The 17,472-nt window shown below is 28.8% G+C and overlaps 3 protein-coding genes across 4 annotated transcripts in view; 1 reads left to right on the top strand and 2 right to left on the bottom strand.

Annotated features, from left to right (window-relative positions):
• The window catches only part of LOC109605260 (protein FAM214A), a 51,402-nt gene extending 42,142 nt beyond the window's left edge, over window positions 1-9,260 (bottom strand). For both annotated transcript variants that reach the window (XM_049961934.1, XM_049961933.1), the window contains exon 1: window positions 8,833-9,260. The gene's annotated coding sequence lies outside the window, so the exon portion shown is untranslated. The remainder of the gene's footprint in view (window positions 1-8,832) is intronic.
• Window positions 9,261-9,779: 519 nt separating this feature from the next.
• LOC109605473 (translation machinery-associated protein 7 homolog) lies at window positions 9,780-10,539 on the top strand. The gene is made up of 2 exons (XM_020022050.2): window positions 9,780-9,902; window positions 10,259-10,539. Exon 2 carries the CDS (start codon window positions 10,259-10,261, stop codon window positions 10,451-10,453), a length of 195 nt encoding a protein of 64 aa, XP_019877609.1. The 5' UTR covers window positions 9,780-9,902; the 3' UTR covers window positions 10,454-10,539.
• Window positions 10,540-10,603: 64 nt separating this feature from the next.
• Window positions 10,604-15,324, bottom strand: LOC109605280 (carnosine N-methyltransferase). The gene is made up of 4 exons (XM_020021852.2): window positions 15,102-15,324; window positions 12,823-13,030; window positions 12,396-12,769; window positions 10,604-11,685 (listed from the first exon to the last, which is right to left on the bottom strand). Exons 1-4 carry the CDS (start codon window positions 15,176-15,178, stop codon window positions 11,235-11,237), a joined length of 1,110 nt encoding a protein of 369 aa, XP_019877411.1. The 5' UTR covers window positions 15,179-15,324; the 3' UTR covers window positions 10,604-11,234.
• Window positions 15,325-17,472: the final 2,148 nt, after the last annotated feature.

Here is a 17,472-nt window from a genome sequence, read left to right as displayed (position 1 = left end):
TTATAAAATTAAGAAAAAATAGAATTAAATTCGTTATAATTACTGGATATAAGTTGAGTTAAGATTGACGTTATAAAAATACAAATACGTATATGTAAATGTTAGGTTACTTATATATAAACTAAAATGTTGGAAATACAGAGAAATGAAATTTAAGATTTTGATATCTAAACTTGTTGAATTATATCCTTCTTTAATTGTATTTCAAACTGTGAAATGAACTATGTATGAAGTCATACCGAAAAAAATTAATTAGTAGTTTAATTACTTTTTTTCTTTTTAATGCCAAAACCAAATAGATTTTTAAACCTAATTACACGAAATTTATTGTTTAATTCCTGAAAATCCGATTAAATCTTGTAAATAAAGTAATATATTTTATTCACTTAAATAATATAAATGGAGAGTAAATAAATTTAACAGGAAATACATTATAAAAGTTAAATTAAAACTTTAAAATTAAAAAAAGAAACAGTAGCAAATATGATATTTGTTACTTTACATATTTTTGTAAACTACATCAAATACGAAGAAATAAATGAAATTTAAGATTTGTTTTATTTAAATTTCCTAAGCTGATGGATTATTTGCAGAAATTTAACTAAACAAACAAGATTAAACAAGAATTAACGAACAACATGTTCAACAATTACGCGAAATGTATTATTTTTCTGATTTGTATAGCTTTCCTCTTTCTCAGTTGTTTGTAAATATTTTGTTTAGCACAATTCTTATAATGATTTACTATCTAATTATAATTAGCTTATTATTCATTAAGTGACTGCAATTCTGAGATTTTTACTATTTGCTATAACTTTAAATACAATAAACGAACACAGTTAAATCTACTGGTTCGTTTCATAATATCTTATTATTGAATTATTTAGGGACTTAATATTTCAAGTGACTAAAGACTTGAGGGAAATAAAATTACTTAATTATAACAAAAAACGAAACACTAAAATTGCCTAATTATTTTAATATTAACCTTTATATAATTTGTTAATTTAAAATATTCTCACTTTCTATTAGATTATAATGCCGATTAAATTCAATTATTCTTATTTAATTAGATAAACGTTCAGACATCATGAATAAATGGCCAATAAGGACAAAGCATAAATATTCTTCCTTCTTAACTGGAGCGTTGAGTGTGCCGTACCTCTCGACGTTTAGTAATTGATATCCTTGAGATGTATCGTTTTAGAAACGTAGTTTGTAATAGTCTCTATTTCGAACTTTACACCGTGGATCGTTTACTTAAACAATGCTTGTGTTGGCGTGGTAATTGTTGTGGGTTTATGATTCTACACTTGCAATGTCCAATTTAATATGCAATACTGTAAATTTTCCTGCTATTCACACATAATAACCACAGATGTTAACATTTTACTTTCATTGACTGATGTCGAAATTCGATTGCGATGAACTGTTAGGCACCCGTTCTAAACTAGATTTGTAACCCAAATGTTTATTTTCTTTTAGCGAGAAAGCTATTTTTTTTTCAAGTTGAATAGTGTCAGATGTAAATGGCGGACCGAATAGCTTCCCATGCGACGTTTGAAGTTGACCCAGGTCGAGGTTTCAATCATTGGACCGGATCCGCTTCGCATGTTAAAAGTGTGCAACAGTGCTAAATGATTTTTATTCATGCATATTACTTATCTGCCCATTTTGGGTCGCCGTTTTGACCCGCACTAATCGGTGATATTCCGTTACTCGTACAAATTTGTTTATATATTTTACGCATATCGTAATTGAATGTTTATTTAAGTTTTAAATTAATAAAAAAACAATAATAAACTGGGATTGCTGAAGAAATCATAAATTATCAATTACAAATTACGAGGATACTTTCACCAGCTTAATGTTCTGCGTTTTTAATTGTACAAGCTTAACAAGTGAATGTAGTAATGTTCTGAATATTCTTGTCGAGCACTTCTTTTTAACACAAATAATACATCGTCGACAGTTCTTAAACAAAATGTTGCAAATCATAATTCAACGAATTAATAAAAATAAAAAGGTTCTTGTTAAGCATTACATGATAGATATTATAAGTTAAACATCTTCAGAAATAGTTTGCTATTGAATATAATTTTAAAATATTTATTTTTTCAACATTCTTTAAATTATCAAAAAATAAGAACAAAAGTAGTAATTTACACAATTACACAACATAAAAATTGCAGATAATGATTGTAGACAATAAATAATATAAATATTTTATATCTAAAAAATTTATTAAATCAAAAGAAAGTTTATAAATAAGATACAACACAACACATTTAAACATTTTGTTTTCAGAAATTTATGGTTGAACTAAATGTAGTAGTAAAAATATAGTAATATACAAAATTATAGTATTTGTTAACCCACAATAAAAATTATTTGTTTGAACAACATATTTTAAATCCGAATTTTTTATTTCCATTTGTTGTGTTTTAATGATCGAGTTATATTGTTAAATTAAGTATCTAATATACAATTTTAGAATTTATGAACTTAAAATAATAATAAAAAATTATATATTATAAAAAATAATATAAATATAAAGTTTATATATATAAGAAATTTACTAAATTAAAAGTAATTAATGTAGTGCCTATTAAAAATCTTAAAAATAACAACAAATATATAACCATTTACAGAAATAATACAAATTTAGGATTTGTTACAATTAAAAAATATTTTGCCATTTAGTAGATTAAACAAATTTACATATTTAAAATCTGAAATTTTAAGAGTTCATTTCAAGACATTTGGAAATTATTGATTTTTTTATGCAATAATATTTATAATTTCATTTATTATACAAGAAAAGACAATAAATATGTAACCATTTCAAAATGTTGTAAAAGTAAACGTTAATGTTAAAGTGAAATTACTAAAAGATTTAATGCATATTAATAAAACATTTTAAAAACATAAATCGACAATTATTAGTGTTAAATGGGACATTATTTTTAAGTTTTTAAATATATGTATATATATATATATATATATATATATATATATATATATTTTCAAATATTTAAAATATAAATATCTCAAACTGTTGTTTCTTTTTAATTAAAATTTTGCTACTTTTTTAATGCTCATAAATATAAATAAAATCAAAAGACGATCAAAAAAATTGGGTATAATGAGAGAAAGTTTATTGAATGATTGTCAAGAATGTATAAAATTTTCGAGACTACAATCTCTCTTAATAATCGTCAAAATACCTAAAAATGCTTACTATTTGCTATAACCTGAACAATGAAATCCTACATTCTTCCATTTTCGAAACTTATGAAATGTTAAAAAATACGGAAGCAATTACTACAGGCAATTTTATCTTGCGTTATTGAAATTCTAAATCGTCCAAAAAAAAGCTTCTGGAATTCGTTCATAGTGAAACAAAAATTAAGAACTTTCCAATTCCTCTACGAACTGTTAAGTCAAACAGCTCCAAAATAGTAATTTTCTCGGCGATTGCCATTAACGGACTCGCATATGGTGCGATTAATTTCCACCATATTTAAATAAATGGAAAGTCGCGAGCGTTGAGCGCGTGTGATTTTGAAAGTAATTATAGTGTGTTTCCTCGATCGCAACTTTTATTTGTGGTATCATGAACCCGATGAAAGTAAATTAGAAGGTCAATGATCCTTGAGGCAATCTCGACAGAAAAATATGATTTAAGAGAAAGTCGCATCGATGAATAAAAAATTACTTCATAATCCGTGTTGCAGTTGAAAATATTTGCTTTCTTCAGCCCATATCGAAATTATCACCAATTTAACGGAATTGTTAAAATATGCACAAACATCCATATGTATGGTACGCCTATATGGCTGAAATAATCAGCTGTAGCTAACTGCAACTTTTACCAACCTTGACTTAGTTATGTAAGGGAATAATCGGTAAGAAATCGGTATCGTAAATACGAGGACAAACTAATTTCTGTTGTGGTATTAGGCTCTCGTGTTAAATTCTATATGCACTTAAAAAGTTTATGTGCAGTGAATGTCTAAAGGAAATTGCTCTTATCAAATCGGCATTTTGTACGAAGTAATGAATTCCAAACGGGTTTTTCGGAACAGGTGAAGTAATAGTATTTGACCTTTAGTTAGGCAAACCCAAAAATTTAAACTGGTTCTGAATATATATAGTTTAATTGTGTTAATGATTGGAAATGGATAATGTTGTCAGAGAAATGAAAACGTGCAGGATAGGAATCATTTATAAAAAACACAATAGTATTATTAATATCTGCGGTTAGGAAAATATTTATGAACACACTATATGAATCATAGGATTTGCGAAACAAAATTAAAAAACTAATCAACGGATAATTATAATTAAGATTATTTTATTTACTTTAACTATTAATTTAAATAAAACAAAAATGTAGGGAAATAAATCAGACAATTTTTATTGTTATTAAATATTATTACAATTAAAAGATATAATAATTTCATATAAACTTTTTCCAATTTGGTCGTGGTTATATTATTTTGATGAAAGTGAAACTTGTTTCATGAGCCATTTCATTAGACACGTATTATTTTATTTAAAATTAACAAATTTACACTTTAACCAGAAAGTGGAAGTAGCGAAAATTCAAACAAAATGTGATTTTTCTTATATGACTGTACTCTACATTACATTCAAAATATTTACATAAAGTATTACTTTAAACTAAAGGCGGAAAATTTATATGGAATTTTTTAAACACGTTATTTTTTATTGACCTTTACAAATGGCAAACTTAATAATTCTATTGACTTTAGATATAGACTCCAACACACATTTTACGCACAATTTTATGTACAATTAAAAAATGTAAAAATATATGGGGCGTCACATTAAATAGTATTCTGTGCTTCATGTCTCACATTTTTTATATTTTTCCTTACTTGCCATTCGACCATATTGTTATTCAAATTGTATTAGTTTAATTTATAGACCAACATACTTCAGTTCCATTAAAATATTATACAAAATCACTAGTCGATTGGAAATGGCACATCATTTTTTGTATTTTAAAATTATTATAAAAAAATAGACAAATCATTATTTATATAATTTATTATAAAAAATAGACAAAAAAAGAACAGATGATTTGATAGAATTTTCATTTATTTTAAATTTGTTTATGATATAAACTTAACTATAAATATTTGTGATGTAAGAATTAAGGCAAAAAACCAACATTGCATGTATTATAAATTACAAATTTCAATTTTATTATTAGAATACTAAAACATTTAGTGGTGGCCATAATTATTTCAACTAATAAATAAAATATATTAAAAAATACAATATGTACTACTTGAATTGGATCCCATTATATATAAACCCATATAATTTTATTCTTTAAAAAGTGGTCTTACTTATTATAATTCATTAATAATGGGTGGCTGTTAATTTAGAGGAGTGGTACAAAAAATATTAAGCAGGTTCGGCAAACTTGAAAGAAAATCTATAATTGGATAAAACGAATGTCAAAGAATAATCCATTCTTATCAGCAACTCAAATTAAAGTCAATCTGGAAGCAATGGAACTTACTGAAATTAGTTCAAGGAAGGAGATGAGAAGAAGGTTAGCTTTGTTGTTGGCTACAGAACTGCTTTCCTCTTACAATGTGAAATCCCAAAAATCGGGTAATTGTGGTGTATAAATTTTATTTAAAAATATCCTGTTTATGTTAAACGTTACATTGGCAAGTTAACACAAACAGTTTGTTATACCCTCTGTGGTGGTCCCATTATAATATGGGAAAGCTTCTCTACTTCTGGTGAAGGCCCCCCTCGTCGTATATTTGCAGCTATTTATGTAAAGAGATATATTAAACAACAATTTGGATCCGTATATTGAAGAAACGATGCCTTTCAGAAATGTGAAACGACGAAACTTGTGAAGGTTTGATTAATTGGCCATCGCAATATCTAGACAACCTTATAGAACACATGTGGTATCAGGTTGCTAACCAAATATGACAGAAATATTACATAAATTCGAACTTTTCACAGCCATTCAAGCTTGTAGGTACATACACACACGTGTCGTATATCCAGAAATTGGTAGATATTTCACAGAATTGTAAAACAAAATGATTGTTAAAAGTATTACCGCCAGCTTTAATCAATGTGACATTTTACAGAATAAGAAAATGTTAGTTTTGAGAACATTACATAAAACAACATTAGTAAATTATTATTTTAAAAGTTCATATTAAATAAAGTAGTAATGGATACAATATTTAACATTTTAAACAATTGCTGTAATAACAACCACTACTGTTTATTAAAACATTAAGATTGTTGTTCAAAAAATATTTTTCTAGTATCGTTAAAAAAGAGAGAAATAAGTGTTTTTTAAAATACTGAAATCTGGATAAGCAGATAAAAAAACAGTTCAACCAAGTAGTCCGAATAGTGGAATAGTATATATATAGTTTTCATGAAACTTTATTTGTATAACGGTGTTCTGATTTAGTACTGAACTACATTTATCTATTTTACTTTAATAACCGATTGGTAAGATATGTTAATTTTAATTATCTTGACAAACACATCTTGTAAACTAGCATTATTAAAAAACGAATGGAAACCATTTTTGGTCCCTCAAAAAAACTTTAACATACCTACCTTAATTATCTTTTTTGCGTTTATTAATCAGTAGGTGTTAAAAACCGTATTAACTGTATGATCAAAAACCAGACTGTCCACATAAACGATATGAAACTGCTTCGTTTGTCTGGTGTTAATGAGAGCCGGAAGTTCTGTACCCCACGTCCAATTACTCAATTAAGACCACCATTTATTCGAAAATTATTATACGTGTACGAAACATGCCATCATATCGATTGAAATAAGTTATTAGCTGGCGAAATGCTATTTATACCCGGTTGATTCATGCCAATCCCTCCCTTCTAGGAAAGATGGTCGTCTTAATATCGATTCACATAATTGCTTCCGTGGTCGAAACAAATTGTTCTATTTTTCTTTTTCAACTTACTTGTTTTAACTTATACAAAAAAAAAATTGTAATTTAAGTTTATCACGTCAATACTATTAATTATCGGAAAGGTTATTTAGTTAAACATTCTATTATTTGCAGAATTCATGTTACTTGCTTGTAAACATGATGTGCGTAAAGCCATGTTCGTAAATTTCTTTGTTATACCTATATTTTTTTCAGTCATTAAGGTTTACGGAAAGAGGGATGGTACCTTACTTACAGCTTGCAAGTTACATGTAATAAAAAAATGAGCTAATAAAATATTTGATTTAAAATAAATGAGAAACAAAAACATAAGGACATGTAGAGCAAATAGGTTTGTGGGTAGTTTTAAATAATAAAATTGATGTAAGAAACACTGTTTATTAAAAAACAATTATAAAACTCGTCTTCGTCAAATGGTTTTAATTAACAAATATAAATTCCTAAACTAACAATTCTAGATAAAAGTGATGGACCTAGCTAAAATTGTAGCATTTGAAATATATTTACTTCTGCCAACAAACAAAACTTTATTCATAATGCTGGAACCTAAGAGTAAAAATTATTAAAAGTGCTTTGTATATGAATTAATATCTTATATTTATTTTTTTATTCAAAATACTTCTTATTGATAATCACATAATTACTTATATAAAGTAATCTCGACAGAAATAGAAATTAATTTTGTGCAAATTCCAAATATAATTACAATAATAATTTAATCTAATATTTTGTTACTTGTGAAGTTAATGTGAAGTTCAAAGTATGTTTTACTTTAGTCATAATATAAAATGACCTTGTTTTAAACAACCCAGAAAAAAATTGTAATTAACAAGAATTTATTAAATCTGTTATATTATTTTTCAATTTTTTTATATAATTTTTTATTAATACATACAAATATATTTTCTGTCAAATATTATGAAATATATTGTCACATTTCATTTGGCTGTTTTTTAAATCACATCCAAAAATAACAAAAAGTTCAGTAAGTATATATGTTATTTTCAAATATTTTAAATAATTTTTATTTTTATTCAATTGACAAAGACAGAGTTTTTATGACTCTTCTCCTATCCATAAAGCGTTTTCTAATTTAAAATACCTCATAATTTTTTGTTACATTTGGATGATGAAATTTCAGTGAAGCGTTTCCAAATTTCTGATATACTTACCACATAAAAAAATTAATTTAAAATTTTGCGTTCAAAGTTTGAGTATAGATACATTTACAAATAATGGAAATTATCCAATAACAATAAACCTTCCAAAAATGACTCTTTTTCGTGGAAAAAATTGGCAGTAGAAGGTGAATATTTTTTTAAGTCATATCGTTAAACAAACATAGTACTTTACGTACCATGTTGACGAATTATGCAACAAATGGTACCAAAATTAAAATCGTCCAGCATGTCAACTACTAATCTCACTATGTATTGGGAAAGTACGATGTAATGTATAAGAAAACCTTGATCCACGTGCCAGACTAATTATCGAACAAAAACTGCAAACTAGTTGTCAGTTTGCGAACCGAAAAACTGCAAGGGTGAATATACGAATACAATTCAATTGAATATCATTCATAAAATAAAAAACAAAAACACGAACGTAACAGTACTATTATGTTCCAAAAAAAAGATGTAACAGTTATGCCATATGCCCTAATTAGGACACACGGTCGTGTTATGCAAATTGGAGTGAATTGGTGCGACAGGAAATGATAGCCCTATAAAATTGGACCTAAAATCGGGCCTAATTTATTTATAAACCGTGCCATGAGACAAAATGGCACCCACTGTATACATAGTGTGGAATAAAACAGTACAATCAGTATTTACCTTTGGGTTGCAGTCCGTTCTCCTCACGAATTCTCTCTATGCTATATAACTGCACTATTACCAAAGTTCTTTAATCTTTTAGCGCACATTCTGATTGAGAAAATAGAGTTTTTGTTGGACAATGAACCTGTACAGCCCACTTTGTTATTATATGTTGACAGTTCGATGGTTCTCTTGAAACTAGTCAGCTGTTTGTCATGTTTGCCTTTGCAGCAATAGGTGGGGGATCAACGTGTTTGGTAGCGGGAAATTTAAAACTTGCGGGGGTCGGTTATTTCTGTGTGATGTAAAATTTAATAAAAAATAAAATAAATTATTATCATATTTTTTGATTGCCTATTCATTAAAAATATTCGCATACATGGAAATATCTTAAAAACTGTTAAAAGCAGCAAAATTGACCTTAGGTTTAATATCTTGAGAAATCAATATCTTTCAGTATAAAATATGAGTATTACTGACCTTTAAATACATAAAAATACCATACCTCTTTTACAGTTATTATCCTTTTTCCAATTTGGAAATATTTATAAAATGTATCAAACATACATTTTATAATTTTTCATGAAATTAAAATATTTTGTTCATTAAATTAGTGAAAGTAATTAGAGAACATTTGTTTCTCTAAAAAAAACTATACATTTGTTCTTCTCTTTTTTAAACTGATGATTCAATATAAGTGCATTAAAGCTATTAAAAACAAAGAAATTTTGTAAGGCATTATTTAATGAACTTAATTAAGGTTATAATTTTCTAAGAATTTTACAAGACAAGGATGTCATAACTAAACTTATAAATTTTCATAATAGATAATGAATTTTTACAAATATTCATATTAAACAAATGAAGTTTAAAAAAATCAAATATCGATTTAAAAATGAAAGAACATTAGATTTATCCCTCGTAGCCTAGTGATATTTATCAGATCTAGGGATTTTAAGAAACAACAGTTTTGTTTGATCTTTTTCACCAATGGCCCACATAACCAAACTGTCATTTACTCTAAGTTGCATGTACAACGTGATTGATTCAAACTAAATTCCTCAGTTATCGGAGTAGACCTCACAATCGTAAGTACATATGTTTAATTATAATAAGTGTGATTTGTTTTTTACCTATATGGATATATTTGACAGTAGGGAAATATTTAAAGAGTGGACGCATACGGCACGCTTGAAATTAATTGGGGTTTATTCGTAAAAATTTAAAAGTTTTCAATACGAACTGAACAAAATAATATTAATATTTTAAAAATAATTTTATTTTATATTATTATTATTTATTAATTTGTTAAATATTGTGCATTTCCATAAAAGGAAACATAAAATTTTAAATAGTTATTTCCTGTACATGAATGCATACTTTTCATCTCAAAAGAATTTGTGTATATTAAACATTTTTTCATTGACCTATTAAATTATTTCAGATGTCTGGCAGAGAAGGTGGCAAAAAGAAACCCTTAAAGGCACCAAAGAAAGACCAGAGGGAAATGGATGAGGATGATCTAGCTCATAAGCAAAAACTCAAGGAACAACAAAAAGCACTGAATGAAGCCAAAGCCAAAGCATCCCAAAAAGGACCAATGGGAAGTGGAGGTATTAAGAAGTCAGGGAAAAAATGATAATATATAATATTTTAATTTCTATAACTGCAATTTATGATAAAATTGTAAAATCTTTTGTATAATTATAATTTTGTAATGTATAATTTTGTTTCTATGCATGTGACCTATTTATTTGTGAAATGTGAAACCCTTTACAGAAACAATAAATTCTTATAAAATCAGTTTATTACCAAGATTATCTTAAAATGCAGTAACATAATACAAATTAATGATTTTACATGATTTTTATAAATAAAAAGATAAAAGCTGATACAGTTCAAGCAGTAGGTACTTTTTAAACAGTTTAAGTTTATTTTTAATTCTACCAAGTTTGTGGGGTCAGAGATAGTTCAAACTGTCTTTGTCCCCACAAACTTCGCAGAATATTTTTATACCTTCTACTATTACATTAAATTTAACCCAATTGCACACAGAAACAGTTTTGCTTAAAAGAACTTGTCCATCACATCAATTAGATATACTACTGATTACTAATAATAAGGTTTTGATTTTTCTGTGTGCAAGTGGCCTTACAGGTTTTTTTTTTTTTCATTGATCAGTGTAAATAAAAATTGGCAACTGAAAATCGACTCAAATTTTTATACAATAAACAGCCAATTTATTTAAATTAATTTCTTGTATGTAAAAAAAAACAGTTCAGGCTATCAATTGCACTTTACAACATAAATTAATAAACTTTCTTTAAAACCTTAACCTAAGATATTGCCAGAAGTACCTGGTCAATGACTTGTAAAATGAAAATATATATTTTTTTTTAACGTAAGATTGAATTTTCAAGCTACAGTTCAGAGTTATTGGTCTCCTCGACCTCGTCATCACTGATCAGTATGGGCTTCCGACACAAAAAAAATACGCTGTCGTATTCATACTGTAACATGGATCTGGGGTTCTGACAGTATTTGGTTTTCAAGCCAGTTTTACACTTTTCCATCACAAATCCAACACGTTCTATAATCTCGCACAAAACTTCAAAACTGGGTTCGACACTTTCCTTATTCTCTATATCCCAGTAATGATAAAGCAGCGGTCCCAGATTCACCCATAGGCCGCCAGGTTTCAATATCTTGTAAATTCTTTCAATAAATTGCACTACGTTAGGTGCACAGTCGATGAAAAAACAGGTCGCGACGCAATGCCACTCATTGCTTTCAGTGTATACTTCTAAAAAGTCGCCTGCCGTCATGGAAAACTTGCTTACAGGCGATGGTTTTGGTTTTACGTCAGGAAACCTAACATTAAGATATGATTGCAATTAGTCAACCTCTATATTCAGCAGTATTAGAAATTACATATATGTTTTAATGAGGTATCCAAGAAATAAATATAACTAACTCACAAACTGAGTATATGATACCTCAGTGATTTTGAAATGACGTACTGTCTGTAACTTGTGTAGTCATATAGACTTTTCCAAATATATATTCAGTTATTGTAATACGTTGAAGTTCAAGCTTTCAAAATATTTTTATATCCTTCTAAATGGTTTCCCATTTTCCCACAATTAAAAAATTAAGATAAAATTAGAGCTTATTTATAAAAATTAATTACGAATTGCTTGATTTGCAATGTAACATTCCAGAATTTGCTTACAAATAAATTAGATTGAGCAAGCATTTGTAATGATATATTCACTGTAAAAATCCCACAAATTAGCGAGACAACGTGTAGCAGAATTAATTATATTATCAAGTATTACTAAATCTATATCCTCCAACTTGAAAAATATACTCCATTTTTTCTTTCGTAGTTCTGTATTTAATATGACGAAAACAATTAAACTTAGTAAATAGTTGAGTAGACTTCGGATAGCTGATGGATAATAAAATGAACAAAGAGTAGGCGTAACTTTAACAAAATGTTGTAAATGGAAATGAGTAACTTCTTGTTCATTATGTTACCAACAGTGCTATTCCAAAGCAACTCAATTTCTAGTTATTACCTGACACACGTCATTTGATCATCAGCCTTGATATAATTACAGTACTGATGTATCCACGGATAGATCTCGTATTCATCTACAGTGCTACAAACGTTCAGTACGTAGTAGGACATGACTAACATGAAGAGATTAAATTCATTTCCTTGGCATGAAAAACCTTTAGATGCGATCTCAAAAGCCAATCGTCCGAGACCGGCCCCCGGCACTAAAACATTAATATCCCCCCGGCGATGCATATCTTCAGGGTAGTTCGCTAAAATTGCTTCGATAATGGGATCATAACATTGCTGACGTTCCGCCGCTCCCAGTGAACTCCAATCTCTCATTAATTGTTTGAAGACATCTTGAACGCGGTCTTCCGATATCCTTTTACCCTGAGAACAAACAGTTTTCTGACAATCATCGCATAAGTATAAAGAACATTTACCTCCACTTGTTCCTCGTCGGCGGCATAAAAATTACCGAAGATCATGTGTGCATGCTTCAAAACTAACGGAATTAGTTGTGCATTCTTTTCTATGCACGTCTTAAAGCTCTGCAGATCTTCTTTGTACCTCGCCAGCCATTTCTTGTGGTGATGTGGCAAAGATTCCAGACATTTCTCTTTAAATTTGATCTTGCTCAAAGATTGTTCCCTATTAAAAAATACAACGCATGACTCATCGCAAGTTTTGACGTCAGCATCTTTGTACTGAATGACATTTTTTTATTCAAGAGTCATAGTTGTTAATGTCGTTTTATAGTTCATAGTTTATCATGTTTGGTAAATATTTACGAGTCTGAGATTAAGAGCATAATAACTTTTATTCTTAAATAAAACAATATATGCTAATAATAATAATAATTGTGAACTATGTTAATTTGATGGTGATGAAATAAATGTATTAGTTAACAAAAATCACATTTAAAAAGACATTTTGCGTACTCACACGCCATTAAAAATTGCAATAGTTACATAAGAGAAAAACAACTATGTGAAAAGAGTTTATTATTTAAGTGTACAATTTTTTCAAATTTGCTGCGATTACAATCTTTACAGTTAAGTTTTACAGGAATGCCTTTTTATTTAATTGCATAAACCAAACCTTATAATATTCTAAAACACTAGCTAACGTCCAGCACATTATTTATCTCACAATTAATAATATAATTTTAGGATGGCAGACTCAGTAATAAAATGAACAATAAGAAGGAATACATATTTTATTCAGTTAAACTCACTGACAAAGTATGTCTTAATTTAACTATAGGGTTGAAGTGAATCAGACTCATTCTCTCCGTTTCTCGTTCATTTTATTACCGACCTTGCCATCCGAAACCAATCCAACTATAAATTATCATTATTAAACATGAGGTAAAGTGTTAATTGGAATTATTTAAGGCAAGCAAATCTTTTCTTGAAAACGGAAAAATGTTTTGTGTAAAAAAGAAAAACATATTTCAAGTAAAAAGTTCTTGCCCTTTGGTCATATATCAAGAATAATATATGTCTAGGGCATTGAAGTATTTATATTAAATTGCAAACAAACACTATAGAATAAATACTAGCTAAAAATTATCAAAGTCTGTTTAAAAATATATCCTGTATCTTTGTCATTCTTGTTCTTTCAGGAATTGATCATGGGAATTGGTCTTCATTTTTTAGTATAATCACTCAAGTTTTTGCTTCTCATTTCCGGACACCCTGTATAACCGATGATTTTCAACAAATCCAAAGGGTGCCATATTTTTATATGAATCTAAATTGAATATTATCTGTAAAATGTAAAAATTAATTATAAAACAGCAATTAATTAAAACGAAAACCATTTTTCCGAAATCAATACAATACAGTATTTCGCCCCAAAACAAATTTGGTTTTCTGTTTATAGGCATATGAGAAATGTTATATGTTATCCATGAAGGGGCTATATAGGGAAATGCTTCACTATCACAGTGCAAGCACAAGCAAAAACGATTACAAACTTTGACATTGAATTTGAATTAATTTATGTTCATAATGAATTAAAGTAAAAAATGCACTTATAAACCACATTACATTTTATAAATATTATGTGATGTATTGTGGCCTAAAAATGACCTTAATTATTATGCCAATAAATTTTTTTCGAAATTTTTAACACAAAATAATATGGACAATATTAACTTAAATTAAATACAATGAGAACAAAAACATGTGTGAATTATATCACAAAACAAACCTAATTATTATTTTATCAAAGTCAAACAACTTCAAGAACACAATGGGTAACATTGGTTACAGAAATAAGTTGAACAGTAAAAACTGTAATTTAGTACTTTGATGTTTTTCATTACATTTACAATTTGTAAATTGTAATTATTATGGTTATTAAAATTTAATTATTTTAATTATGTATATGTATCACAAGTAAAATAATTTTTAGGAGCCAGCACAATTACAACTGCATTAATTTAAGTTAATGATTGCCCAGAGCCGGGAATTATTCTGTTTACAGCTCGCGTAAAGCCAATCCAATTGATTGAACAGAAAATTCAATTGAACACACAATGAAAAAAACGTCCCCAATAGTTTTTTTTTTAATGCCTGCCAAACTACAAGAATGTGCATACATAAACTGCACCATCTAAAAATAAATTCACCTAGTTACATTACAACACGTTTGTCCAATACATCCACAGCAATTGCATGAAATGAAAGTATAAATAATTACTCCTTTGTCTCACCTGTATCTTTTAAATGTTGAAAGGACAGAAAAGAAGTACGCTCGCTCTTCTTTCGCTCCGTTAATGTCATTATTCATGTTTAAAAATCTGAAACGAGTACGCACACCTGAAAATTAATCAATCGTTGTCCACTAAAATTATTAAAACTGATTTTGATCCGCGGCTATCTTCGAAAACCTAACCTAGGAAAGTGACGGATTGACATTTGACCGCTCATCTGCCATTCGGATATAGCTCCCTCTACACGGGAAACCAATTAATATTTTAAACCGTTTGAATTTAATTTATAACGAAGTGGCAATTTCAAACTTAAAACAGTAGAAAAAAAGATAAGTTTAAACCACTAAAAAAATGTATTCAATTAGTAATTTATACCCCTATGAGTATACAACACATAATACATTATCGAACTTATATTTACAAATACAGTGGTACCTCGACGTACGAGTTTAATTCGTTCCGTAACCTTGCTCGTATATCAAATTACTCGTATCTCAAAACCATTAGCCCTTGGCTGGCGTTATACCCTTTATCAACTCCTTACGTTTAAGCACAGTACATATCATTGATGTTACGTCCGTACATCCTCGCCAAGTCAATTACTCGCAGACATTGCTCATGTTTTTCCATGATTTCATGCTTTAATTCAATAGATATCATCTTAAATGTACAAAAAAAAACGCGAACCCAACTTATCAAAAATGCTTCGAAAACGAGGGAAACACACAAACTGAGGTCTAATCTGAGGTGGGACGCTGCACACAATTCCTCGTATCTCAAAACTCTCGTATGTTAGGGCACTCGTATATCGAGGTAGTACTGTAAATTAGTTTTGGAAAATTGTTCATTATTATCAAATTTGTTTGTCAAAGGTTTATAAAATTAATATAATTGTCCAACTGTTTGTTTTTTTTTTTTGTTTGGGGGACAAAGAGGGGAAAGTTTAAAAACCCCTCTCCGGGCACCGATCCGAAGATCATGGCCATAGTGTTTACCATGTATGTATGTAAATCATACATGGGGGGAAAGGAACGTATATTTGCATATACGGGGTATGCTGAACCAGAAGACGTGGGATTGACAAAGATGCCAGCCCCCTGTCAACTGGGTTCGGGAAAAACAAGTCCAATCTGAGGAAGATCCAAGATCTTCCTGGGGATGGATTGGACTTGCAGGATCCGTTAGCTCCCCACTGCCACTGGTTTGTGGAGCGGTACTGAGCCCCAGGACCACGACAAGGTGGATCCATCCTGGGGCCAACTGTTTGTCAGATAAACAAAAAACCTTTCTAAAATATACTTTTAAAATTATCCTAAAGATCCTCATATTCAAAATCTGCATTCGAATTAGGTTTTGACCTAGATTATCTCAAATTTTGACGAAAAGATTCTTCACTTCATCTAAGTTCTTGAGAGCGTTTGAATAGTTCGTTAATCGTTTCCCAAGTATAGTTCAAGAATGTTCGATGGAGTTAAGATTTGGACTGTGGATTGGCGAAGCCATTATTTAACACATTTAAGTCGATACTTGCTGTTAACAAAGTGCATCCCCACACCGTAATTATATCACCGTCAAATAAGCTGGTATTTAGTATGTTACACTGAGCATAACTAATCTGTCTATCCCATGTGTACAGGCAAAATCTAGACACCTTCCTAAAGAGAACTTGTTCATAATCCACTTCAAACTAATTAACGTGCTCTCTAAAGAGTTATTGTAAATTATCTTTCTTAACACGTTGTCTATTTGATCTAATACATATTCGAACACTTTCTACGTTTTCTAAATGCTATTGTAACATCCTTGTGGTTTTAAACCGTTCACTTAAAGTTGAAAGTCTCAAAACACGATCTTGGGCAGGAATTGTAGCACCATATCCCATTATCAACATTAGGGAAATTGATGTATGAGTTACATCGGCTGCCCTACAATAACTCCAACCTTCTTCCTCTAAAGAAACAGCTTGAGCACATGCATATTGACAATATACGAAAATTAAAACAAACATGATATTGATAATTAACGAAACAACAATAGTTAATCTGTTTAACTAATTCATTTTTTAAATTTTTAACAAAAAAATTAAACCTTTTGTTAAAACAATTTTACAAATTTATAAAAAATGGTATAAATTGGTAGATTAAAATTTAGTTTAAACATTAATTTGATAAAAGATTCTATTTGTATAGTGTTAAAATATTTAGTAAGAAAAAACAGATCATCCCAAATTTTGGCCATAGTACAAATTCCAACCGAAGCAAGATAATTTTAGACCACATTAACAGTATGGGGTCTAGCATTATCCTGTATTTGTAAAAAGTTTGGGACAATATAAGGAGCATATGGTACGACATATTCATCCTGAATATCC

This window comes from Aethina tumida, chromosome 1 (genome assembly GCF_024364675.1).
Source record: "Aethina tumida isolate Nest 87 chromosome 1, icAetTumi1.1, whole genome shotgun sequence".
Classification (NCBI taxonomy): Eukaryota; Metazoa; Arthropoda; class Insecta; order Coleoptera; family Nitidulidae; genus Aethina; species Aethina tumida.
Note: the sequence above shows the minus strand (reverse complement) of the source record. Positions and strands in the feature narration are given on the sequence as shown.